The sequence below is a fragment of the Cupressus sempervirens genome, chromosome 5 (genome assembly GCF_028749045.1).
Source record: "Cupressus sempervirens isolate cs-2001-9-10 chromosome 5, ASM2874904v1, whole genome shotgun sequence".
In the NCBI taxonomy this organism is placed as follows: Eukaryota; Viridiplantae; Streptophyta; class Pinopsida; order Cupressales; family Cupressaceae; genus Cupressus; species Cupressus sempervirens.
This window is the reverse complement of record NC_143122.1, coordinates 620,674,454-620,702,235: the sequence shown is the minus strand read 5'-3', so window position 1 is coordinate 620,702,235 and position 27,782 is coordinate 620,674,454. Positions and strand designations below refer to the sequence as shown.

General features: G+C 33.8%; 1 protein-coding gene and 1 pseudogene across 2 annotated transcripts; one reads left to right on the top strand and one right to left on the bottom strand.

Moving 5' to 3' along the window:
* Positions 1-632: 632 nt before the first annotated feature.
* LOC149557426 (tryptophan aminotransferase-related protein 3-like) lies at positions 633-3,757 on the bottom strand. 2 transcript variants are annotated; one of them, XM_089832071.1, is made up of 5 exons: positions 3,048-3,757; positions 2,287-2,587; positions 1,795-2,093; positions 1,352-1,671; positions 633-1,241 (listed from the first exon to the last, which is right to left on the bottom strand). In XM_089832071.1, exons 1-5 carry the CDS (start codon positions 3,377-3,379, stop codon positions 916-918), a joined length of 1,578 nt encoding a protein of 525 aa, XP_089688197.1. In that variant the 5' UTR covers positions 3,380-3,757; the 3' UTR covers positions 633-915. The 2 variants fall into 2 exon arrangements, with proteins under 2 accessions (XP_089688197.1, XP_089688198.1); XM_089832072.1 differs by having other exon boundaries at positions 633-1,169; positions 3,048-3,505.
* Positions 3,758-5,831: 2,074 nt separating this feature from the next.
* Positions 5,832-10,572, top strand: LOC149557425 (tryptophan aminotransferase-related protein 4-like; annotated as a pseudogene).
* The last annotated feature ends 17,210 nt before the right edge of the window (positions 10,573-27,782 follow it).

Genomic DNA, 27,782 nt, shown 5'->3' with positions numbered 1-27,782 from the left:
TAAATATTTCAAAAGATGTGAAGTACATATTGAACATAAACAATTAATATTTACTACATTTTACAAATTAAAAATAAAACAAAATCAAAACCTATTATAAAATGAGCATATTATTTTATAAGAATTCATATAAGACAACTATATTATCTATCCACTAATATTTTACTATTTTTTTAATACTTGTAAACTGAAAATCCTAAGTATAGTGGTAATACTATAATATAATAATAATACTATAAGTACGATTTGAACCTTAAAAGCTTATTGTAACTATATCATAATCATTGGATAGTCTATGTGATTAAAGTAATAAAAAAGAAAAGAAAAGAATAACTAATTATTGAATTGAAGTAAATATTTAAAAAAAAAGAAAGGAAAAGTGGTTTTATAGTCCACGACACTATGCCATAATTTTTGGATTTACATATGGTGACAGTGATATGGGACTACCTCGTACTCTTTTTCGAAAGGCGCTTGGTGCTACAAACGAGGCGTACATACCCTACCCCCTACCCCCAGTAGAATTTGAACTTGTGACCTCTCTTTCAAGAGTACAAGTAATCTTTCAAAATTTTAGATGCGGAGAGGGGTCAATCGTTTCGACCCATTGAGAGAGAGATATGACTCATAAATTTCTTATGATAAACAAATATTGTACTAGTCTGTCATTAATAGTATGGCCGCCCGTATAACTATGTAAGATGTGACCGCTGCAGACAATTGCCTTGTCATTAAATACATGTCTATCCAATCTAATTATCATGTCCAGCTCTGTTTTTTTTAAATTTATAATGCATTGTTTCAGCAACGAGGATTTGCTGTTATGCCCTGCGATATTTTCCAATTTAGACTACACAAGTTGTAGAAACTTCAGTTGGTATCATACTGAATTTATATTTACATGCAACCAGAAGATTAAAATTGTGCCCCTAAATTAGTTTGGTTGGAAGAAAATGTAATGTCTTCATATTGATTGTTGTGGTAAACAAGAGATTGAAGGCGACGCTCTAACACAGCAAACGCATCATCTCGCCTCAGCAAGCTTAAACGGACATAGCGTTTATCTGCCCCAAATGCTTCTGCTGGTCGACCAATGATTCCTGCCTTCTCCAAAACCTTTGCACAGTCCAAACCCTCTTCTTCCCTCTCACACTTAACCCACGCGTATGCTGAAATTTTGGAAATTTCAAAATGAAATTCTTCTTTAGAAAAGGAAATCTTATCGATGTCATAGTTGCCCTCTACAATCAAAATTTGTTTGATTTTCTTAGCTATTTCGTTCTAGATTTCGTCTCGGTTCTGATAAATTTGGATCAGAATTAGGGACTTTTGAAAAGGTACAATTTCTTACCAGGTGAGGGGCCAGTAACCTTTCTGAAGAAGTTACAGTAAAGAGGTCCCAAACTCTGAAGTGAGAATCGTTCAGATCCATTAAAAATTCTTCGGAGACTCTCCCATCGCCTTCTCATGACAGAGTAAGCGTAGTGGAAAATCATCTGCTTTGACTCTGTATCGGCTGCTTCCATTTTTTTGGGATGTCTGTAACCGCTTATTACTGCTTTTAATAATGTCGTTGCTCTCAACTGGGTATCGCGAGATACGCCGAAGGTATTTGTGTCGACGTATCGGTACATCTTCTGGTATACATCGTAATCTTTGATAATTGCCCATCTGCAAAAGAATTTTAATGGGAATCGATGAAATTTTATAAGATCATACAAACTAGCTGTATTAAGGGTCGATTAATGCCTAAAACAGACAACTTTATGGAAAACGAAGAATAACATGATTTACCCTAGCCTGCTGCCTGCATGTCCAGTGAGCTTGGAGAGCGTGAAAAGCATTATATCCTCGTCCGCCTGATGAGAGATTGCAGTGAAGTGAGGCCAGTAGTAGGCATGATCGTAAACTGTCTTTACGTTCTCCCCTTTCAAAACGGCTTCATCCAGATGAGTGTCTGGATTGTTTGGAGATGTTACGAACTCAATGAATGTCGTTGAATTGAGGGATTTTGATGCTTCTGTAAAAGCCCTAGCATCTCCCGTCCACAAATTGTCCCCCGAGTCAAATAACTCCGTCTGTGCTCTGTAGTTCTGCATACAAAACAGAGGTTTATCATGTAATGAAATTTCTAATATGAAATTCCCCTGTTAAATTTCACATTTTAAATCTTTACCGATTAAATTTGTACGATTTTATTCGACTTGAATCTGGACACAAAATAGAAAGAAAATCCGTAGATTGGTGATATTAGGGTTTTCCGATGGAAAAGATTTGACATATTACCCCGTAAAAGGGCGTAGCTGCTACAACTTGCGCTGGATTTGAAGCATTTGTGGGAGAAAGGCTGTTAACGGCGGCATTGATGAGCTGCGTGGAGCCTATTCCGAGCACAATATATCTTCCCTCTGTAACGGCGTTTCCTACGAGAGCATGAACGGCACGAATTTGTTTCTCTAGTTCAGGGGATACTGATGTTCTCCAGTCGGCGTTTATTTGATAGCTCATTCGATACCAGGCAGGTACAACAGTTGCTCCTACTTCCGCATTTGCAATCCAAAATGGCTCCAAAAAACCAGGATCTCCACTGTATTGCAAATAAATAATACACGCCTAAAATAAAAACCTCCAATTTCCAGAGTCCAGGGAAAGTATTTAATTTCAAAAATTCTACTTTCGTGTGTGAGAAGTTATTTCTGTATAATTTCTAGATCCGCATTTGAAAAGTTGTAAAATAAATAAAGGCTGCCGGCCACTAGACACCATAACACATCTTTAATCCTATAATGAATAAAAAATTCTGTAAACAAAGTCAATAAAATCTATGTCGAAGTACTCTCCTAGTTCTGATTTTATGGATTGTTTTTTAAATATAAAAAAATTTCAGATCTTTAGGGTTTCAAAAGTGCTTTGACTTCTACACGGAAGTTCGAACAAAGATCTTCAAATTTTCGAAAACAAAACACAGAATAAAGACTTCCTAAAGCCTATGCGGAAATAAGAAATCAACGAAAAGAACATTCCGAAGGTAAAGAACAAAACCTGACCTCTCCGCATTTGCTATACAATCAGGATCAATTTCAGAGCAATTCAGCCCCATATAACAGTCATTACATTCACAAGTTGGAGTTCCGTCTTGATCCCGCTGGAAAGTATCAACAAAGACGTATCCATGACCAGAACAAGAGTATTGTGCTGCCGCCTCTGCTTCAGCCGCAGCTTTTCTGCTCCATCCGAGACTTTGCAAATCATCTGAAATTCTGCATCTTTTTAGCAATTGCCCCTGTTTTCCGATTAATATCAGACAGAGGGCGTTGAATAGAAGGGAAATCAAATAGCCCCGCGGTCGACCGGATTGGGAAGAGTGAGGGAGCTTCATCTCTACAATTTTCTTTCTCACTCTGAGAGGAGAGGGTATGAATCAAGATTTTTTTACCCTTGTCAATCATGGAACTCGAAAGATCAAGAAAAGGGATATTCTTCTTCTTCATCCTGGCCAATTAAAGAGAGATGCAGTCGTAAGGTCCAGGGAAAAACTTGCAAATTAGTCGCCTTCAAATAGCAGGGCAATGTAAGGGGAATCTTCTGTACAGGATTGCATAGACGTGGGGTCATTATTTGAGCGTCTTATAGGGCAATTGATTTTCTTTTCAAATTGGTGAGTTTATACTTTCTTTAATGCGCGGGAAAACGACGTACATTGCTATTGCTAACCTCGGGTAAGTCCTCTAAATTATAACATATATAAGTCCCAAACAACTAGGATTGCTTTTGTCAAATGTTACTTATTAATTTTATTAGTTTATTTTTTTTGCTCGCAGAGTCGTATAGGGAATTTTCATAGGGGAGAGGGATTAGTAGTGGTGAGGGCTAACATCGTCAACATGTAGCCACTACATGGAATGTCGTAAGACTTTCATTGTTATTTTTTTAAATGTAAAATGGGCATTGAACTACCTACAACTAAGGTTTGAAGGTGTGACTCATCACGCAACTCGTTAAAATAGTGCACCTAGTGAAATGTGTCTAAAAATGACTTTTTAAACATTCGACCAAAGATTAATCTAAAAATCTCTACTAATTGAACATAAAATTATCATTTGTTGTTAATAAAGTATTGTATAACTTTATGAAATGTAACATATATGCAACTTAAATGGATTTGTTGTTAATAAAGTATTGTATAATTTTATGAAATGTAACATATATGCAACTTAAATGGACCAAACAGTTATTATTAATCATAAATATTTGTTATATATAACTTTTATATATAACACAAAAGGACAAATACTTCAACATAAAAAGATTATTTGTTGTTATAAAAGTAACACATTATTATATAAAATACAACCTATATCCAACACATGGGGACCATTAGTTGGACACTATTTTTTTTTACAATCTCACACATTTCATGAGAAAATACAAGGTATTTATTGGTATTCACATTTTATATTTGTGATGATACATATTATTGATATGGTTTACTTCATGCATATACATTGCTACCCCAATAGTTGCACACATAAGAATAGTATGTCTACACTAAGATATCAATGTTTATTTAAGTGAGCATATTATGTTTTGAGTGACATATATATATTAGATAGCTATGATATTTTGTTTGAGACAAAAAGTTATTTATTTTCTCTATAACATTTATAAGTTTTCATGTGTTCAAGTATTGGTGTATTTTTTATCAATATTTAGATTTTTTTATATTTACAAATAGATCAATTAATTACAATATATAGTAAAAATGTGTGGGAAGATTGGAATCTATGTTCACCATAGGGCGATCCACTATTGGACCTTGCTCCACTATTGGGTCCTCTCCCCTAAACAATTTTTAATTGTATTTTTAGGTAGAGGTATAATAGCTCTTGTACTAAAATTTTAAGAAATGGGATTAATTTGAAGGATTGATTACACAATATCAATGTTTATATTTAATATATATGTTATAATATATCATATCTTTTATAGAAATATAAAATACAAAAAATATGTCTACTCACATATTATCTAATTTAATTTTAAAATATAGTTTTAGAAACAATTATGTATTATGCTTCTAATCATTAAATAATTTTGAACATTCTTGAGCATAGTTTCTACCATAAGTAAAGATAAAAGAAGGAAAGTTCTCATGTAAACTTGGAGTGTCATAAATATTATCCTCTTATAATTCTACATATTTTTGGGCACTTACTTTAATAATGTGTTCTCTCATAGTTCATTTTGATCTTATTTTGGTCCTATTGCATCCAATATGTCCTCATATGCCAATATTGTATTCATATCCTATGCATATACACCTCATATGCCTCACACTTTCCAACCATCTTTCTCTAGTCCCTTTCTAAGTGGATTATGGTGTATGGGCACAATAATCCCTCCAAAAGGTGCCCAAATTCAAGCAAGTGACTATTGGTTTCTATTATTTTTAATCTGATCTTCACTTGACCATTGAAAATTAGACTAATTAAGAAATACCTTGTGAACCCCATCTAAGGAGTTCATTTATCATTTACTATCACAATTCACGAGTCCTAGTCATTCAGGAGAAAATCTGAGTACAAAGAACATTGAGTAATGACACCTCACTTCAAGTAATTTTTTCATGATGGATTTTTTTATGATATTTCATGTTATTCCATTACCACTTGGAAGATAATTTGTATAAAGAGCATTGCATCACTATCATTATGAATCCTTTTAACATTTCACTTGTGGATCTCAATTTAAAGAACCCAAGGTATGTAGAGGACTCCCCAAGGAATATGAAAAGGACCAAAGCAAACACAAGGAAATTCAAGGCAAAGAGCATGGAGTTGAACAAGGATGATATCAAAGCGGCCATTGACAAGATCAAGGATACAGAGGAGTTTGTCTTAAATCCAATGTAATGTTTGTTGTGCAGGTCTATAAAGTATTTTGGTATCCTATCTTTTTGTTGTGTGCCATGTTTTAGTTTTGTTGCTCATAGTTGTTTAGGCATCACTTGTTTTTGCTAGTTAGTGTTTTGGGGGTGGTGGTTTCTCACAACAACATTTTAGGTTGAGACTTCAATGACTTAGTTTATAGTGATTGTTGGGTTTGCAGGTCCTCTGTAAAAAAACCTTTTTAACCCTTAACCGAAAACATTTCACTTGGGGATCTATACCCTACCAAGGGGCATCTCTTTTTTTCACATCATTATGGTTGTTGTATAGGTGGAAACATACACTTCATTTTTGGATTAGGAAGGATACTAGATACATCACAATATTTTGCATCTTGTACGTGCATAGGTTATAGATTCAACAATTAAAAATGCACAAATATATAGAACAAAGTGTGATACACATTCTCAACTTTAAAACATGCATAAATGTTTGGAATTCAGAGTCTCTCTCTAATGTTTCATACCTTTTGTTCGAATTTCAATGAGAAAGATTTCAAAAGCCTTTGAACCCAAAATCAAAAATTCTTGATTGACAAAAGCATCTTCAAAACAATGTTAGACACATTCTTTCCCAAATTTTGTTATAGATATATATACAACACTTTCTATCCCACTTTTTCTTTGTGTTGGATCTTGTTTCTAGATATGTACTACTAACTTGGTTTTCCATTTTATATCTCACAATTTTTATTTTTTTAAAAATGCTAATTATTTATCACTTTGCCAAAGTCATGTCAGTTTCATAAATCATATTATATAACACAAAGCCTTTCAAAAGGAAAACAATTCAATTAAAGTGCTCAGCTTTTAGTTTTAAGTAAAGTCGAATCTTCTTGTTTGTTCCCAATAAATGATTAACAAATGAGGAAATAGTGAATAAGACTTTAGTTTGTATTCCTAAATTAAAATCTCTAATGGAATGGATTTCAAAATGTAATTTTGATATTCATTTTATTTTTTCCCAATTACATTAAAATTCTTTAAATACTGTATTTAAAATTAGATTTATAAAAAAATGATACATAGTTTTATTTTCTATTAAAAGTTCGAATATATATTCATAAATAAGAAGGTATTATAATCAATCCATCAAACTATTTTGCTTTAGTACTTACTTTCAAATATATCACAATGGTAAAAAAATATTGATATATTAACAAATCATAAAATATTTGATAGAATTTGTTCATTTAAGTGAGTTTTTTAGGTTACTAATTAAGCGTGGCTTGTACTCTACTACTTTTATGTAAAAGGAACTTGACAAGCTAAGAAATGCACATAAATTTTCTTATGAATATATGGTGAATAAAAAATTCATCACCTAACAAAATTCATACAATACTATGTAAACTTTACAATGTAGATTCAAAGTGACTAGTTTCAAAGTTCTCCTTTGGAGTGGAGCCAGAGTTTGTAGGAAACATCTAAAGCCTAAAGGCTATCAAGGGAGACAGTCACAGGAAAAAATCTATCTCCCTTGGTAGCCTTTGCATTTTAGTTTAGGCTTTATCCACCACTGAGTTTGTTTTGCCCACCACATAAATAAATGTGCATCTCTTTCTGATCGGCCCAAATGAGGAGTTACACCAACTATTTAATATTGTTTTATGTATCTATCAGTCTAAAATTAGCAGAAATGAAGAAGCAGATGTTGCATTCATTCTAATTGGGTCAAACTTGGGGCTACTTACTCTTTGTTCTATTCAATGTCGCCTGTCTTGTAAATATTGGAAATTTGCTAACAAAAGCCAGCAATTCAGGTAGTTTGGAGAGTCTCGGGTGGACTAGAAAAGTTGTAGAGGTAGCAGAGGTGGCTACATGATACTCTTGCTTTCCCCATGAATACATCTTTGTTGATACTTCTCAAGATGGAACTCTCACTTGTGAATGTAATGACTGTTATATGGGATGGAATTGCTCTAAAACTTATGTCGAGTGTATAGCAAACATGGAGAGGTCAGGTTTTGTTCTTTACCTTCGGATTGTTCATTTCCCTTATTTCTATTCTCTACATACTCAGGTTTTTGGTTTCTGGGAGGCTCTATGGACACTACTACATTTTCCATCCACAAACATTAAGGACTCATTTGGTTGCTGGCATAAGAAATTGAAAATTAGAATAGAAAAAGGAATGAGAATAGTAATGGGGAATTGGAATAGAAAAGGACAATTCCAATCCTTTTTGGTTCACTTGGAATTCATTTGAGAATATGTTAATCCGTTGTTTGGTTTTACAAAAATAGAATAGGAATAAGGTTAAGTTTTATATTTTTAAAAGTATATCCCTTAATTTATTTTTTGTTTTAATTTATTGTTTTTTGGTTAATTTTTTCAATAATGATAAAAAGGTTAATTTATTTTATTTATTTCATATTTTTAAACAAATAAATATAATTTAAATATGTTAAAAACAAAAACAAAAATTTTAAAAAAATTTTAAAATTAAATAATAATAATAATAATTTAAAAAATAAAATTTAAAAAATATTAAAATTTGTTTTTGAAAAAAAATTCAGATTGAGAATAGGAATGACCTATTCTAATAACAACTATTTTTGGCATAAGCATATGCTCATTTTAAGGACAAAATTGGAATATGTCTTCCTATTCCCAATTTTAATTGAACGTACCAAACAACGAATATTAAACATATTCAAATTTTCTACGGGCCCTAAGATCCTTGAGCGAATTCCTTTATAAATGTCTAGCACTTCTAAAACCCTAAATCTCCAAAATTTCCATCAATAATGTAACTGATAAAATATAAACTGAAAAGAGTATCAAATCACATCTTATTGACTTTACCCTACATGATTTTTTTATTCAACATGTGTACTTCTTTCATTTGTTCGCTCGATTTCGCTTACAGCTCTTCACTGTAGAATTTTTAAACTAAATTACTCTTCGTAGACTCCAGAAATTTGAAATTTGAAGTATAGGCATGCTTCATTTTTCTTTATTGCAGTGGTGATCCAGTTTTTCTGCAATCATTCTAGATCGCAAATGCTGAAGCGGGAGCAATCGTTGTGCCCACCTGGCATCAGATGAGCTATCAAATTAATGACGACTGGAGATCAGTAGTCTCCCCTGAATTAGAGAGACAGATTCGTGCCCTTCGTGCTCTCGAAGGAAATGCCGTTATAGATGGAAGATATATTGTTCTCGGTACAGGTTCAGGGCAGCTCATCAATGCTGCCGTTAACAACCTTACTCCCACAAATGCTTCAAATCCAGCCAAAGTTGTAGCAGCTACGCCCTTCGACTCGGTAATTTCACAATCTCTTTTCTCATGTAGTAAACCCTAAATTGCAACACTTTGGGGGTTTTCTTTCTTTCAGTTTTGAGTCAAGATCCAGGGGTAATTGAAAACCTACACATGAATTGGCAGATTTCAAAAATAGGGAAATTTTATCGAGCATTTCTTTTGAAATCTTCAGTAAATGATAAATCTCTGTTTCGTGTGCAAGGCTACAAAGTTCAAAAGGAATTATTTGATTTAGGGGACAATTTGTAGATGGGAGACGCGAGGGCTTTTACAGAGGGAACAAAATCCCTAAATTGGACGACATTCATCGAGTTCATAACATCTCCAAACAATCCAGACACTCATCTGGATAAGGCCGTTTTGAAAGGCGAGAACGTAAAAACAATTTATAATTATGCCTAGTACTGGCCTCATCTCACTGCAATCTCTCACTCGGCGGACAAGGATATAATGCTTTTCACCCTCTCCAAGCTTACTAGACATGCAGGTAGCAGGCTAGGGTAAATTATTTCGTTCTTGGTCCTAAAATAAAAATTTCCTTTTTAGCTATTGAAAGACCGTTAACACACCTATTATCCCTGTAATCTTAAAAGCTTTTCCAATTCAATTTAACACCGTTTTGCAGATGGGCGATTATCAAAGACTACAATGTATACCAGAAGATGTGCCAGTACATCAAAATCAATACCAGGGGTGTATCTCACGATACACAGTTGAGAGCAACTACATCGTTAAAAGCAGTAATAAGTTGCCATAGATCGGAAGCTACGGATACAGAGTCAAAGCAGATGATTTTCCACTACGTGTACTCTGTCACGAGAAGGCGATGGGAGAAATTCAGAGGATTTTTAATAGTTCTGATCGATTCTCACTTCAGAATTTGGGACCTCTTTACTGTAACTTCTTCAGAAAGGTTACTGGTCCCTCAGCTGGCAAGAAATTGTACAGTTACCAAAAAAAAAAAAACTAATCCTGATCCAAATTTATCAGAACCAAAGCAAAATCTAGAAGAAGTAGCTAAGAAAGTCAAACAAAATGATCAATTATGTATGACAGCATAATGATTTCCTTTTTAAAAGATGAAGTTCATTTTGAACATTTCATATTTTCAGCATATGCGTGGGTGAAATGTGAGAGGGATGAAGAGTAAGAGGGTTGTGCAAAGGTGTTGGAGAGGGTGGGAATAATTGATCGACCAGTAGAAGAATTTGGGGCGGTCAAAAGCTATGTTCGTTTGAGCTTGCTGAAGTGAGACGATGCTTTTGCCATGTTAGAGTCGCCTTCAATCTCTTGTTTGCCACAACAACGGTTGGTTGTCTAAGAGACATTCTTCTTCTAGACTATACAAATTCATCGCCAATTTTAGGGCCTGTTTGGTTTCTGGAATAGGAATATGAAATTAAGAATATGTTTTCTATTTTTCGTTTGGTGCGTTAATTGAAATATGGAATAGAAATACATATTCTCATTTTGTTTCTAAAATGAAGCTATGCCCATTTCAAAAAATAGTTGTTATTGGAATAGCAATTCCTATTCCCAATATGCACTTCTTTTCTCAACTCCTATGCCTGCAACTAAACAGGGTCTTAGTGTTTTGAACATAACATCAATCATTGTTGCAATCATCGTTGTTGAGATTTATATGTGAATCTATTTTTAAAAATATTAATTCCTAAATTCTAAAAAGGTAGTTGTCTTATGAATTTCAAGATTTTTTTTTCTTCATAAATTTGTTTGGTGGGATTATTTCATTTCGGTGGGAAAACAAAGAGTACGTAATTGATAAATGTTGGAATTCTTCCCTAACCTAGTGGGGCTAAATCTAGGCCCACCCCATTTTCACCCCTTAAAATTAAAGGGGCTAAAAATTTGGGATCCTATTTTGTAGGTGTAACGCCCCGCCAAGGGATCCAAAAGAATTAACCTAGAGTTTCACTAAGTTTGCTAAACATTTTTTTTTAAAAGTAAGAATGTATAACATACACATCAAACACATAGTAGCGGAAGCAATAACATGTAATCATCAACAAACATACATCACAAGTTACATTCCTTAAGGATCCCAAGACATTGAGTCACATTTAAATTTAATTAATTCTAAGTCTAACAACTACCAAATACATATGAAAGAATAATCAGAAAGTCCAATGTCTATAATATACATTTTCTCCGAATGCCTCTTGGAAAATTAATTCGGAATGCTCAATCATCCACTGTACATGTCACAGGGTATGAAAGGCTTAAAAGAATATACATATGTAAAGATAAAGATACATCATCCTCAGATCCATGATACAAAGTACAGTAAAATAAATGTAACTAATAACATACCTGCTACATCCATGCATCCATAATGATAAAACATCTATCATAAAATCTAACCATCCATCATAATAATCCAAGAACATAGTGAAGGTAAATGTCAACCAAGAAAGCTCCAGCCACGGTGACCACGGGCGAATCTCAATGGTAAGAGTAAAAAGCACTACCAGCCGACCGCGTGGAACCTAAATGGTCCACTCCCACCGCGCTGAGGAGATAGTCTCAAGTCCCAAACAAGGTATCAAAACACAAAACACAAGTACTCTCTAAGTCTAGGAAATCCTAAAAGTATACTAACTCGAGGGTTCCAACATAGATAGACATCTAGACCCAGAGGCACCACAAAGACACGTAGGAAACCTGCTATGCAAGTGGGAAAGTGTCATCACAAAAGTCACGTAGAAGTTACCCGAGCAATCCCTTAGGAATCTCGGGTCCCTAGTGATTCCTGCGGCCACTAGTATCCTCTCGTACTGACGAGGCATACTGCGGAATGCAAGGTCGTAACCAAGCGTTCTCTCTACCCCATCCTAGCTTGTACTAGCACTCAAGGTATGGGAGAGAACATACAATTATCTTATTAGGTTCATTTAAGTCAGTATTTAGGTGAGATGTTTTCACTTGTTAAAACAACTTACAATGGGTTACTCCAGGCAGCCTCTTAGGGCCCCGATCCCCATTGCAAGCCACTTCCCGACACTACACATAGATAACCTACCCTAGGCTCATGAAATCACAAATCAAAGAATCATAATAAAATCACCTCAGTCCTATACAAGAAACTGAAAAACATCATAAAAGATAAGCCACAAAATTACATCAATTCTTCATGAGCAACAGGTAAGCATCAAATAATAATCATATGATCACAACAGTTCTCTATCAGCAACTGAAGGCATCAATGATAATTCACAATACTGATCAAAGACTCCAAAATGGTCAAGTCAACACATGACATCATCAAGAACCTAACAAACACTTCAGTCTTCCCAAGCGACCGAAAGCAATCCAAGTGTAACTGATCGAGACTCAAAAATGGTTATCAAATATAACTGATCGATGACTCAAAAATGGTTATCCAATATAACTGATCGATGACTCAAAAATGGTTAAGTCAGGTATCTTATATACATACACTTCAGCTTCACACCAGGAAACTGAAAAGCAATAACAAACAATAATCACAAACATGTCATAGAGCATATCAACACATCACCAGGGTTGGGTTTAAAAGATCGAGATCAAAACAACATAACATCACATTCACATAATCCCCAAGCCTCTGATAACAACCTAGGACTGGTCAACACTAGGACAAAACCTAAACACCCCATAATACAGATAACAAATAGAAATATAGAATAGTCTCACAATTTGATTTAATCTTAATAATATAATGTTAATTCAAATGTACGGGTTTCTATTCTCGTTTCCAGTGTATAATCTAGGTACTTATGATTTACAATATATCCCTTAACCTATTCTTATATTTAATTAGGATCAAGCTAAAACCCTAATTTGGTTTTAAAACAATTTTCTAAAATGATCTAAAGACAAGATACTTATCAAAATAAATAAGTAATTTATAGATTTACAATTTTCATTTAACTATATTCATCAATGGTTAATTTTAATTAAACTAATGTTTAATTAAATTAACTAATGATATTCAACTAAGTTCTTATATTACCAACTCTAGAATTATCAATTATTAATAATAATATAATTACTAATAATTTTATTAAATAAAATAAACTTATTTTAAATACATTATTATTTAAATTAATTAAACAATATTAAAACTTTGCTAATAATTATAATTTAAATATTAATTAAGAATTATTAAAATATCATTAAAATTAAAAATCAAATTAAAAATAAATAAATAAAACTTTATATAATACTATAGGCCATCGGCCTTTCAAACAGGCCAGCGCGGCAGGCCTGCTGACACAAGGCTTGCGGCAGCCTGGCTAACATAGTCCCTGCGCCAGCAAACTGCCGGCAGCAGTAAAAAGGTGGGTGGGGTGCGTGGAATAGCCCCCACCCAAAAATAATTTTTTTTTTTAATATATTTTCTTTTTAAAAAAATAAATATTTTTCTTGTAATGAATATTTTTACAAAACATTTTATTAAATGAGTTTTTTTTTTTTTAAATTCAAGAAAAATATTAATAAAACAAATTCTTGTCTTAAATAATTTTTTTTAATTTTTATTTTAATTTTTTTTATATAAACATATTTTCTTTTGTGAAAACCTAGCAAATCTCTGATAGGAAGAAAACAATCAACCAATCGAATTTACTATCTAAATTCGATTTACCATCCGAATTTCATCTTAAAATTTTCATTTCCAAAGATTCAAACTCCTTCTAAATTTAAATTTCTCAATTCTATTTAATTCAACCCAAAACCTGATTTAATCCAATTTCCCTTTTTACCTACGAATGAGGTTTTCTGAATAGTTTTTCCAATCTAGGTTTATAGATGAAATCGAATAGCAACAAATCTAGAACGAATAATTCACACATTCGAGAAGACAAGATCTTACAATCACGAAGTAGACAAATCATATTAAATTTCTTAAATCATTTAGGGGTCAAAATACCAGACCCTACCTGAACCTGATGCTAACATGCAATCTCCAAAACTGTAAGAGGACTCGCTTCTCTTCAATAACTTTCTTCTGAAAATCCTTCCTAGAATTCTCCTTCTCAAATTTGCTTCCAAAAACTCTCTCCAAAATTTCTGTCTCCAAAATTCACAGTCCAAATTCGTGTCCCCCAAAAATGAACTCCAAAGTTATGATAAGGAGTTTTCTCCTCAAAGTGCACTAATTGTGCGTTCACCCGAGAGGACTCTTTGCTCAACTGAGTTAACTCAAAATTATCTTTTATTAATCTTTGCTTTATCTTTTTAATGCATATTAAATGAATCATTAAATAACTTTATTTAATTTTTCCACTTGACTTCTATTTTTAATCTTTATTACTTTTAAACCCATGCGCACTTTATGAAATTAAAATAACATTATAATTTCCTCTTATTTTATCTTTTTAATTAATTTCTTTATTTTCAACACATGCTCGCATCATGCAATCTTACAACTTTTAATAATTAATATATTTTCACTTTTTAATTTATTTTAGAACTTAATTGATAAAATATTTAATTAACTTAAATAACAATAATATTTAGCATTTATTTAAAAATGAACTCTAAATATATTATTATTAAATTAAATAAACATTATAATGTTCTAAATTATCCTTAAACTTTTATCTCCAAATCTAATTCTTTTTATTTAATTAATTTCTCAATTAATTAAATATAATCAAATATTAAAATATCATAATAATCTTCTATTAAATTAAATCATTAATTAATCATTTTAATTAATTTCTTTTATATTTAAACTCATGCTTAGATCATGCGATCTAGAAACCTTTAATAATTTAATATCTTTTCCACTTTTAATTTATTTAAGAAACTTTAATTGATAAAATATTTATTAATTCAATTAATAATAATATTTAGCATTTATTTAAAAATGAACTCTAAATATATATTATTATTAAATTAAATAAATATTATCACATTCTAAAATTATACTTAAAATTTTTATTTCCAAATTTAATTCTTTTTATTTAATTAATTTCTCAATTAATTAAATATAATTAAATATTAAAATATCATAATAATTTTCTATTAAATTAAATCATTAATTAATCCTTTTAATTAAACTTAATTAATAGAAAATACATCAAGGACTCATAAAGCAACATACGAAAACCCATCATAGAAAAATACATACTAAATCAAACAAAAGGGTTATAATCACGAAATAACATCATTTGATGCATTCGGAGGGTACTTAACTTAGATACTTGCCCTAATTATCAATTAGGACAATTGGCTAAAAGGTTTAGGAATTGGACTTAAGAGTTTATTTCCCCTCTCTTACCATTGAGATAATGCGATAGGGTACGCTCATCCTGGCAATTCAGGGAAGTCGATACCCGGTACTTGCAACCTGCATAAAATCCATGCATGTACAGACACAATATTCTAAGCTAAACAGACAATGGCAGGAAGTGGTGCATCGTGTAGATCCCAACTAGCATGTGACTACGACTCCCTTCCTTAACCACATCAGAAACACCATACATAAAGAAAACAAACACGCACACCATACACATGCAGTATGGGGTAAGTATCCATAAGAAAGCACGTGTGATAATAAACCATCTAACTAATCATCATCGATAATTGAAAACATTGAATAATCATCATACATGCATGAAATATAGAGTACCAAGTCATCTCATCATATAATAAATTGAGTGTAAAACAACATCTGATAATCTGAAAGTAATGCTACTAAACATCAAGTATAAAACTGGCCTAAAAGATTTTGGTAATTAAAACAAAATGTGAACTAGGGGTAGGCACTACAGTAGGAAAATATTCCAATTAAACTTTAACTAAAGAATTACTTTATGCTATTCATAAACGAATTATTAATTGTAATGGTACTGATGCACAGAAGGGGCTCAAACATCTTGTCATATGAACTAGTTCTTTATGTACATTAAATACTATTTTGAAAAGTATAATTTTTTTAAAATGATGATCACAATTTCAACATGTCATAATTGTGAAGAAATATTAAAATAAATTCACAACCTTTAATTTTTGCTTGGCACTCACTATTGCCGAGTGCCAGATTTACTCAGTACCTTAATAAACCGAGTGGCAGGAGAGTGCCGAGTTAGCTCGGTAGTGTGGATGTCGAGTGACCTCGATAGCCACAGGAGGGTGGAGCTCAGTAGAAGAAGGCACCGAGTGAGCTTGGTAGCCACTACAGGGAGCTCGGTTTGAACTGCAAAAAATGACTTCTACCAAAGACAATACTGAGTGATAGAACTATAATGTAAACTTTTCTACCATTAAAACCAGAGAACCAAAAACTTGAAGCTTTTAAACAAACTTCACAAATGCAATGAATAGAAGAAGGACAATGGAATCAAGTATGCCTACTTGCTTTCTATTCAACTTTGATTATAAATATTACAAGATCTGGGAGCATTCGGCTTCAACCAGAAAACCCTAAAATAACCCTAAACTAGTAAAACTTGAATAACTTCAATACTTCAAAAACTTTAAACTTGTAGCTCTAATGGCTGCTTACAATAATGTCTGGAGCAATCACTGCTTCAACAGGTCGAAACAAGTAAATAATGAACTTACAGAATGACCAGAGAAGAAACATGTGCATTTGCAGGCACGAAATGAACTTCCTTCTGTCTCTGCACTCTGACGACTGGATCTACTAATCACTTCTTTCTTTTTCTTTCTCTGCAACTTCTGAGCTCTTCAACTTCAACTCTCTCTCTGTCTGGTCGAATAAATTTGAGACATTCCTTTTGTTTTCTACCACACAAGATTTCCCCCTCTTTTCCACATTTGAAAAACTCACCTACCGCATTCATGTTTATGACTGTTGTGCAGGTTGTCAGGGATGGTAGGTGGGCATTTGGCTCCAAGGGCAAACGACCCTCTTGCATTTAATATTCCAACACTCCCCCTTTGTCCCGAGCCAAACAACCAAGGATCACTACTGATCCACATCAACTACACCAAGACACTGTTTTAGGTGTACAAAAGTTTCAATGCCTAATGGCTTGGTAAAAATGTCTGCTAGCTGCTGTTCAGACTTGCAAAATTCTATTTTGATATCTCCATTCTCCACCAACTCTCTGATGAAGTGATATCTGATCTCTATATGTTTGCTTCTACCATGGAAGACTGGATTCTTGGACAATGCAATTGATGAGATGTTGCCACAATAAATTGTGGTTCCATCCTCTTGCCTTTCATTCAAATCTGTCAAGATCCTCCTTAGCCAAATAGCCTGACATGCTGTTACATTTGCTGCTATGTCTTCAGCCTTTGTTATAGATTGAGCAACAATAGGTTGCTTCTTGGATGCCCATGAAATTGCACCTGATCCCATATGAAACATGTATCTGAAAGTGCTCTTCCTATCATCTATACTTCTAGCCCAATCACTATCAGTGTAACCAACCAACTTGAATTCATTTGCGACAATATACAAAATTTCAAATCCCTTGGTACCTTTCACATACCTTAGAATCCTCTTTCCCACTTGCCAATGGAAATCCTTTGGTGTTTCCATAAATCTAGAAATCAAACTTACTGCATACATTAGGTCTGGCTGAGTTGCAGTCAAATACATTAAGCTTCCAACCATACTCTTGTATAGTGTTGGATCCACTTTCTTGCTAGAGTCTTCCTTGCTCAACTTTAGACCTATTGCTGTTGGTGTGGGGGTTGCTTTACTGTTCTGCATACTTTTCTTGAGAGATGAAGATGCCATCATACATTTGTTTTACTTCTATGCCTAGAAAGTATTTCAAGAGACCTAGGACTGTCATTTCAAACTCATTTTTCATGGTCTCTTTGAACTCACCAATTAGATCCTTGTCATTACCAGTAAAAATCAAATCATCTACATACAAGACAACAATCAACACATTTCCATTTGTTGCCTTGATGTAGAGAGTAGGCTCACCATTTCTTTTGCTAAAGCCATTGCTCATCAAATATGAGTCAATCCTACTATACCATGCCCTTGGAGCTTGCTTGAGCCCATAAAGAGCTCTCTTCAATCTATATACTTTGTTCTCTTCACCTGCTACTTCATAACCAGGTGGTTGCTCCACATATACTTCTTCTTTCAATATACCATTTAGGAAGACGGACTTCACATCCATTTGATATACCTTCCATTTGTGCTGAGCTATAATTGCTATGATAGTACACACGATTTCCATTCTTGCAATCGGGGCATATGTCTCATCATAATCTCTATCATACTGCTGTTTGTACCCCTTGACTACCAACCTTGCCTTATGCCTATCAATCTTGCCTTTAGCACTGCATTTGGTCTTGTAGACCCATTTCACTCCAATCACTTGCTTCTTGGAAGGAAATTTAGTTAGCTCCCATGTCTCATTTCTTTTTATAGCATCTATTTCTTCATCCATGGCCTTACACCATTTCTTCTCCTTAACAGCTTCTTCAAAATATATTGGATCATTATGAGAAAATAATGCAAAATTAACACTCTCATCATAATCTTCATACCTTTCATCTTGGTATATCTCCCTAAGACTCTTGGTCTTTCTTGGTAACAGGGAGGAGAGTGTGGGATCAGAATCTTCACTGTTGCTGCTTTGCTGACTAGTTTGGTCTACACAAGTACTCGACACTGAGACTCGATCATGCCTAGAGGATCTCGGAAATGACTAAAGCTACTTGACTTTTCTTCTATTTGTTCCTTCTTCTTCTTGTTCATCAACATCTTCTTCACTCATAATTGGCACTTTACTTGAAGTGCTCGATGACTCATCAGTTGGACCATACCAAGACTAATTTTCAAAAAATTTCACATCTCTTGAAAGATTCATCTTGGTGTTCAATGGGTTATACAATCTATATGCCTTTGATTCTAAATTGTACCTTGTGAAGATGCACTTCACACCTTTGGCATCCAATTTCTGCCTTTTCTCTTTAGGCACATGTGCATATGCAACACATCCAAACACCCTTAGGTGTTCAACTGTCCATCTTCCTTGTGATCATGCTTCCATTGGAATTATATCACACACTGCCTTTGTAGGACACCTAATAATTAGGTAAACTGTTGTTGCCACAGCCTCTCCTCAAAATTCAGTTGGGAGACCTTTCTCTTTCATCATGCTCCTTGACATTTCAACAATGGTCCTATTCTTTCTTTCAGCCACTCCATTTTGCTGTGGTGTATAGTTGGTTGTGAGCTCTTTCTTTATACCATGTTTCTTGCAAAAATTTACAAAAGAATAGGAGGTATACTCCCCTCCTCTATCTGATCTTAGGACTTTGATATAGTGTCCACATTCTCTTTCAGCCTGGGCTTTAAATTCTAAAAAATTATCAAATGCTTCAGATTTATTCTTTAAAAAATACACCAATGTCCTACGACTGAAATCATCAACGAATGTGATGAAATAAGTACTCCCCCCATAAAAATAACTTGCATAGGACCGACTAAGTCAGTATGCACTAACTCTAATGGATATCTAGCCCTCCAAGAATTTCTAGAATTAAAGGGAAGCCTATGTTGCTCACCCAAAATACAAGCCTCACACTTGTCACATAAATTTCCTATGCGTGGCAAACCTTCTACCATTCTTTTATTTGACAATAAATTTAAACCAGCATAGCCAAGGTGACCATACTTGAGGTGCCATAGCCATAAGGGGTCTTCAATCACACTCCTTATAGCCATGAGAAACATGTCTCTATTCTCAAGGGAAACATTATGTTCTTTGTCATTTGAACTGCTGCAAGTAAGTTCTTGCTCCCATCCTTTTCTTGAATGACACATATGTCATTCTCCATCAGCACTTTGTGTCCATTTTGAATGAGTTGACCAATGCTCATCAAATTGTGCTTCATACCACGGGCAAAATATACATTTTATATTTCCTTCTTCTCACCTTTCTTGGTGCAGACCATAATAGATCCTTTGCTCGCAACTGGTAGGGTTCCATTGTTACCCATTTTAATCTCAGATTTGAAACTTTTGTCAATGAATGAAAATAAGGTTTCATTACCACTCATGTGGTTGCTACATCCACTATCGAGGTACCAAACCTCAAGGCTTCCTTCTTCACCAACATTACACATGATGAAGGCAGTGGCATTGTTTCCACTTTCCATGTTCACATCAGCCACATTTGCTTGTCCTGACTGATCATTTTGCTTCTTCCAACATTCACTTGCATAATGCCCATATTTATGATAGTAGTAGCATTCTACATTACTCCTATTTGAGTTGTAGTTTTTCTTACCTCCTCTTGAAGTATTTTGTGAGCTACTTGCTCCATCTGCTCTTCCTGAGCTTTCTGCTACAGCATTTCTTTGTCCTCCATTACCGTAGCCTTTGCCTCTAGAGTTTTTGCCTGACCATTTCTTCCTCTCCCCCTTCCTCTTGGATTTTACTGAGCCTTGAATGCTTTCTCTTGGGAAGAAGATGTAGATCTATTGATCCTATGCTCATGGGTTTGAAGAGTACCCATCAACTCATCCATTGTCAAAACAGTGAGGTCTTTTGCCTCTTCTATGGTCATGACCAAATTGTCATATTTATGAGGTAAACTCCTCAATATCTTTTCCACTATTCTCTGCTTTTGATAGTCTTCTCCATTTGATTTCAGTTGATTAATCACATTGGAGGTCCTTGAACTGAAGTTTGCAACTGATTCATTTTTCTTTATCTGAAGGTTCTCAAACTCCCTCCTTATATTTTATAGCTTTACTGTACAAACTTTATCAGTCCCCTTGAATTTCATCTCAAAGATATCCCAAGCTTCCTCTGCATAATTTATTGCTGCAATCTTTGGGAATATTGCCTCTATCATTGCTGCTTCAATCAAACTTAATGTTTTTGCATCCTTTCTCCTTGACTCTTTCAAATGAGTCTTTTGTGCATTTGTGAGGGCAGCATACTAAGTTGGGTCTGTCACATCATTGAACCCATTAACTACAAACTCCCATAAATCATTTGCAACCATAATAGTTTTCATTTTCTTTGCCCATGTATCATAATTTTGTCCATTGAAAGGTGGTGACTGATGCCATATCTTTCCTACATCTCTTGCCATGTCAAATATCTCAAGAAAACAAATGCCCTAACTCACTATGGATGTGGGGCCTCAAAGCTTTGATACCATGTGAAGAAATATTAAAATAAATTCACAACCTTTAATTTTTGCTCGGCACTCACTATTGCTGAGTGCCAAATTTACTCAGTACCTTAATAAATTGAGTGGCAGGAGAGTGTCGAGTGAGCTCAAAAAATGAGCTACAACTCGACACCAATGGATACCGAGTGAGCTCAGTAGTGTGGATGCCGAGTGAACTCGGTAGCCATAGGAGGGTGGAGCTCAATAGAAGAAGGCACTGAGTGAGCTCGGTAGCCACTACAGGGAGCTCGATTTGAACTGCAAAAAATGACTTCTACCAAAGACAATATCGAGTGATAGAACTATAATGTAAACTTTTCTACCATTAAAACCAGAGAACCAAAAAACTTGAAGCTTCCAAACAAACTTCACAAATGTAATGAATAGAAGAAGGACAATGGAATCAAGTATGCCTGCTTGCTTTCTATTCAACTTTGATTATACATATTAAAAGATCTGAGAGCATTTTGCTTCAACCAGAAAATTCTAAAATAACCCTAAACTGGTAAAACTTGAACAACTTCAATACTTCAAAAATTTTAAACTTGTAGCTCTAATGGTTGCTTACAATAATGCCTAGAGCAATCATTGCTTCAACAGGTCGAAACAAGCAAATAATGAACTTACAGAATGACCAGAGAAGAAACACATGCATCTGTAGGCACAAAATGAACTTCCTTCTGTCTTTGCACTGTGACAATTGGATCTGCTGATCACTTCTTCTTTTTTCTTTCTCTGCAACTTCTAAGCTCTTCAACTTCAACTCTCTCTTTTTCTGGTCAAATGAATCTGAGACATTCTTTTTGTTTTCTACCACACAAGATTTCCCCCTCTTTTCAAATTTGAAAAACTCACCTACCACATTCATGTTTATGACTGTTGTGCAAGTTGTCAGGGATGGTAGGTGGGCATTTGGCTCTAGGGGCAAACGGCCCTCTTGCATTTAATATTCCAACAATAATAAACATAAATGAACAACTATCTATATCATACATGAACTCTTAAAACCCTTCTAAAATGAATAGATTTGATCTTGATGGTAATATGTCTTTTCTATTAAGATTAGACATTTCTAGTTTCATTTAATATTGTTTAATTACTCACCTAAATAATTAGATCAAAATTACACATCTAAAGTTAAAATGTTTTCTCCCTCAATGTTAACAATTTAATTCAAATTTTAAATCTAAAAGACCCCCTCTTAGGCCCCACAACTTTGTTTTAACTAGTAAAAATTATATAAAAATAATTAAAAACCACATTTATAAATAAAATAAACACATTGAACTACCTAACACATAACCACACCAAAATTCCGTTATCGTTGAATGCCATGGTTACCCCACAAAAATTTTCCCGATGTTTTTTTAAGGGAGGATTGAAAACAACAGATGAAATAGTTACAGGGAACATTTGTCCCTTATATGGTTGTCTGCCTTAAAAAGTTTGTTATGCTGTCAAATCTTATTTTGGTGCATTAAATATCCATTTATGGGAAGTTCAAAAGGGTTAGAACTATTGGCATTTAGCTAGCAACAGATATATATGATCCATTGAAACACCCTCCAACAAAATTTTCACAATGAGGAACTTGATCAAACGTAAAATTCATCAGACTAAAATGAGATTCATTACTATTTTAACAAGTGATATAAACAACATCTATACCATGACAAGGAATTATCCAAAAGCAGTCAACAATATTTGTATGATATACAAGAGTATGTTTACAATTTACAATGATGGCAATGATAATTAGTGTAGTAGAATACCATAAAAATAAATTTAAGGAAGAAATCTCTTGTAGCATGAGAATATCATCAACCCCAAATTTAAGCATTCCACTTACACTAACAAAGTAATCATTTTGAAGATGATAATTGTTACAAAATTAAAAAGAAATAAATACAAACTATGCAGTGAAATAGGGTAGATGGACCTAGAAAAAGATTTATGAGAATATTAAATCTTAAAATCTATTGTAGATGGACATACAATGGTTGATTCAAAAACTTAAGGTAGATAGTTTTGAAAGACTTATTTCTCCTACTCATGTTGTAGTAAAGTAAGGTAAATTAGATAAATTCATATACAAGCATTCCATTACTTCTAGTTAATTAATATTTATCGTTTAGAATAGTGTAAAAATTTGATTACAATAGGTTCATCATAAAAGAGAAGGGATCTATCAGAGTATCATACTTTGAAACTCCCATATCACCACTATACATGACTTATAGGGTAGTCAACCCATTTAACCCACTTGAAAAAATAACAAAACAATATAAGATTTAAACCACACATCAAAAAGATTTACATAATGTTGTTTATCAAAATCAAACATGCTATTTATTTATATTCGGGCCCCAAGCTTCATTAGAATCTAGTGCTTGCAAGAAAGTTGCATCGAACAATTCATCATTCCATCATACTAGAACAAAATCATTAATCAGTTGAACCTCTTCACCATCAGTAATATTTGTAACAGGTTGCTGGGTACTAGTGGAAATGTGCAGGTCCTCCATCATCTTTTCAATTTTCTTAATATCATTCAGGTCCATCATATACTTGAATTGGTCAAGGTACTTGAAAGCCTTGACCTCATCTTTATGGATAAGTAACATGCCATCCCCGACCAATGTCATAAATTGAACTACAAAATTTTCTAGAGAAAGTGACACCTAAGACCTCTTCATTTCTTGCTTTCTAAAGGAACCATAAAATCTCACATATACAAACAGACTAACAAGAATTAAGCTTAGATTCAAAAGCTTCAACATATCCATCTAATATTTTACTCCAGGAAAGACTTGGTTTTGAATTCCACACAATAGAATTGCCTAAAAAATCTGACCAGCTCATAATAGCAAAATCAAATTGAAAAAAAAACATGTTCAAAAGACTCAACTACATTGCAAACTTTGAAATGACCAAGAATGCGACCTAAAGACTCCAAGTTAGATCCTAAAGCAAGTTTTCACTACAACATTTCTGGTCAAATTGTGATGGTAGTGTATTTTGCGGTCATTTTCATGTTTTTTTTTTCTCCAGTTGTCCCTAACAACGTCACAATACTGATATTGGCATCATAATTGTGATGCCCTCACAAGAATAATACAAAAAAATGAAACACGACAATCATTTTCTATTTCTTTTGATTTTGGAGAGAGTTGCGTGAGAAAGATGTAAAGAGGTATGAACATTGTCATGGCATGCCCTTGTAATTGATGCATTTTGTTGTTGTGCCCTTGTGATCTCTACATTTCATTGGTGTGCCCTTGCTCTATGATTTTATTATCTTGTTGTTCCCTTGCTTTGTGATTTCATTATCGTGTCATGCCCTTGTGATCTACATGCCCTAGCTCTACTATTTTCTTCAAGAGCGAGAAGGGGTACATATATAAATATTTTTTTTCTTTTTCTTGTAAATATGTATGTCTTTATATTTCCTTCTAAACATGTATCTCGTTATATACTCAAAGAGATCTTTTTCAAGGTGATTATTACATACATGATCCAACTGCATATATATTCCAGAATCTAAATAATAAAACAATAAAACTCACTTAGCTTGTGCTAAGTGACTTACCTCAAGATCCTGCACAAAAATAATGTAGACCATGATGACTAGGTCGAGTTCGCAAGAAATTTTACAAAAAACATATCATAGCAAATATTTTTAGAAAGAAACAAGCCATAACCAGTTAAATGGGTCTAGTTGCTTATTAGCTGGGTTGATATATATGTATATTTAACTAGGTTATGGCATCTGCAAGGGAATGAGCCTCGTGATTATGCATATGTATTTAGTGCATTTATTTCATGTGATATATCTTTGCATTTCATTGATGTGCCCTTGCTCTATGATTTGGTTGTTATGCCCTTGTGATCTTTGTGTTTCATTGTTGTGCCCTTGCTTTGTGATTTCATTGCCATGTTGTGCCCTTGCTCTACGATTTTGTTGCCATACCCTAGCTCTATGATTTTCTTCAACAATATGTAAATGTTGGTTTCTTTTCCTTCTAAAAATGTATCTTTTTTTATCTCCTTTTGAACATTTATATCTAGAGGTATTTTTTAAGGTTCTTATTATATATTAGTTACACAACTTAAAATTTGATCCAGCTACATACATAATCCAAAATCCAAATAGTAAAAAAGTAAAACTCACTCAACCTATGCTAAGTGACTTACCTCAAAACCCTCCACAAAATTAATGAAAACTAGGAAAAATGGGTAGAGTTCACAATTTTTTTATAAAACATATCATAGCAAATATTTTTAGAAAGAAACTAGCCATAATCATAAGGCTCCTTCCCTTGTAGAAGCCTCTGCCATAATGACATTACCTCTAAACCTTGCAAATGATGTTGAATGTTGGGATTAAGTCAAGTTTGTTATTAGTGACAATACTTATTCAAATTATGTATGGTTACCAAGCTCTTTGATCAGTCTCCAGTGTTTGCCATATAATTCAGTGGTTACCAAGCTTCACAGTTCCTACCGAGCATTCGAGTGGTTACCAAGTGAATTTAGGTAGTGTGAAGTCTAGCAGTTCTTACTGAGTAGTTCAGTGGTTACCAAGCTTTGTAGTGTCTACCGAGTCATTAGTTCTTGTGAAGCAAAGTTAGTGTTAACCAAGTGATGAGATGAGTAGTGTTTACCGAGTTCAGGCATGGTAAACATGGAATTCAATTTCTACCGAGTGACACTCTATCTACCAAGTCACTAGTGTATACCGAGTTTGAAACTATGTTGAAGTGATTAGTATGGACCGAGCATCTACTTCTACCGAGTGCATGACGATGTTGAGTAATGACAGTGGACACCATGTATCCGAAATTCACCAAGTCAAATTTTTAGAACCTGAGTTTCTACATTTGGACCGGCTCAGTAATATTGGTGTTAACTTGTGTATTGGCTAACCTTTTAATTATGTGAATTGGGTTGGTAGATATGTAATGTATTGGATCATACCCAAGTGTAATATTTTTGATAAGAGAGAATGTGAATGTAATGAAAAACATGCAAATGTAAATCAGTAGCAGAACAAAGTGTATTGGAAGGCCATATTAGGAGTAACAGAGTTACATCTATCACATATGATCAGTATTTCAAGGATCTCAATCAACAATTTAGTTGTAAGTAAGAGATCTATTGTTTCATCCTAACAGGTGGATCAACTTCAAATCCTTTAATAGGGTAGAGTTAACAGTCTTTTCTTTAAATCTCTTTACCAAAGTGCATACTTCATTATATGTTTGTAAAACCTCTAACAAGGTGGACCTAGTAGTCCTAATTGCTCCTACCAAGGAAGATCCTCAGAAGTGATCATTGTAAGCCTTAAGAGGCCAACTTTATACTGCATTATTGAAGTTTTGTGAGTATCATCTCCACCCCAGTTTTACTTTCAATTTGGAAGGTTTCTAGGTCACTAGATATTGTGTTCAAAGTGTTTTGTGCTTTCAGTTTCTCATGCGTGTAGTAGATTAGATCTATTAATGGTAATTGGATTATGTTATTAAGTGTTGAAATTGTTAAAAGTTTTTGAGGTTATTGATTCACCCCTCCCCTCTCAATAACCTAGCTAGTTCTAAATATTTCCAATAATTGGTGTCAGAGTTTTGTGGTTCTCAGGAAAAAGTTTGATAGCTTGAGCAAAGATCAAGGATAATAAAGATATTCAAACTTGACAAAGCTATTGAGAATGAAAAGCTAGATCTAGAGATGGCCATAGCTCAACTCAAGAAAGCAAAAGTGCATCTTTCCCAATCCCTAAAAAGGAGGAAGGAACTTGCAAATTAGATGAATAACCACCAATATGTTGAAAAGAAGATTGAAGACTTCTTCCCCTCAAGTAGTTCAAATGAAGAAAATGATAAAATCAAAGAACTTCTAGAAAAGAATGGCTCCCTACAAGAAGAGGTAAGAAAATTGAAAAGAGAACAAGAAATTTAGTCAATAAGATTGTGTGAAATCTTAGAACAAAGAAATAAGGCAAAAGAAGACTTGGAGGTAAGGAACAATGAAATTCAAAATCAATCCCGTCAACAAGAAAGTCTTATCAATCAACTCTCCAATGCAAATGAATAAATCATGAGTTTGACATCTGAAAATGAAAAGTTAAGGAATGACTTAAACACTAAAAAGAAAATCAATGAAAGGATGAAAGTTGATCTAAATTCTGAGAAGAAACTCAATGAAAGAATAATGAAATCTCAGGCAGACATGGATCAATTGAATCAACAAAATGAGCAGAATCTTTATAGGCAAAAGGGTAAAGTAGGACTTGGATACAAAGAAGAAGGTGAATCCTCCAAACAAGGTGCTAAAAGGTATCAAAGACCTACTTGCAATTACTATGGTAAGATAGGTCATACCTCAAACAAATGTTGGAGTAATGGAAAGGAAAAATTCAATGGAAAATGCTACA

Bases quoted from the DNA above. Each gene is read 5' to 3' on its own strand.
- LOC149557426 (XM_089832071.1), bottom strand. From the start codon at position 3,379: ATGAAGCTCCCTCACTCTTCCCAATCCGGTCGACCGCGGGGCTATTTG. The intron at 2,588-3,047 runs GTCAGGTTTTGT...TTTGCAATACAG, and splicing joins TGTATAGCAAATGCGGAGAG to TGGAGATCCTGGTTTTTTGG. The intron at 1,242-1,351 runs GTAAGAAATTGT...TTTTGATTGTAG, and splicing joins GGTTACTGGCCCCTCACCTG to AGGGCAACTATGACATCGAT.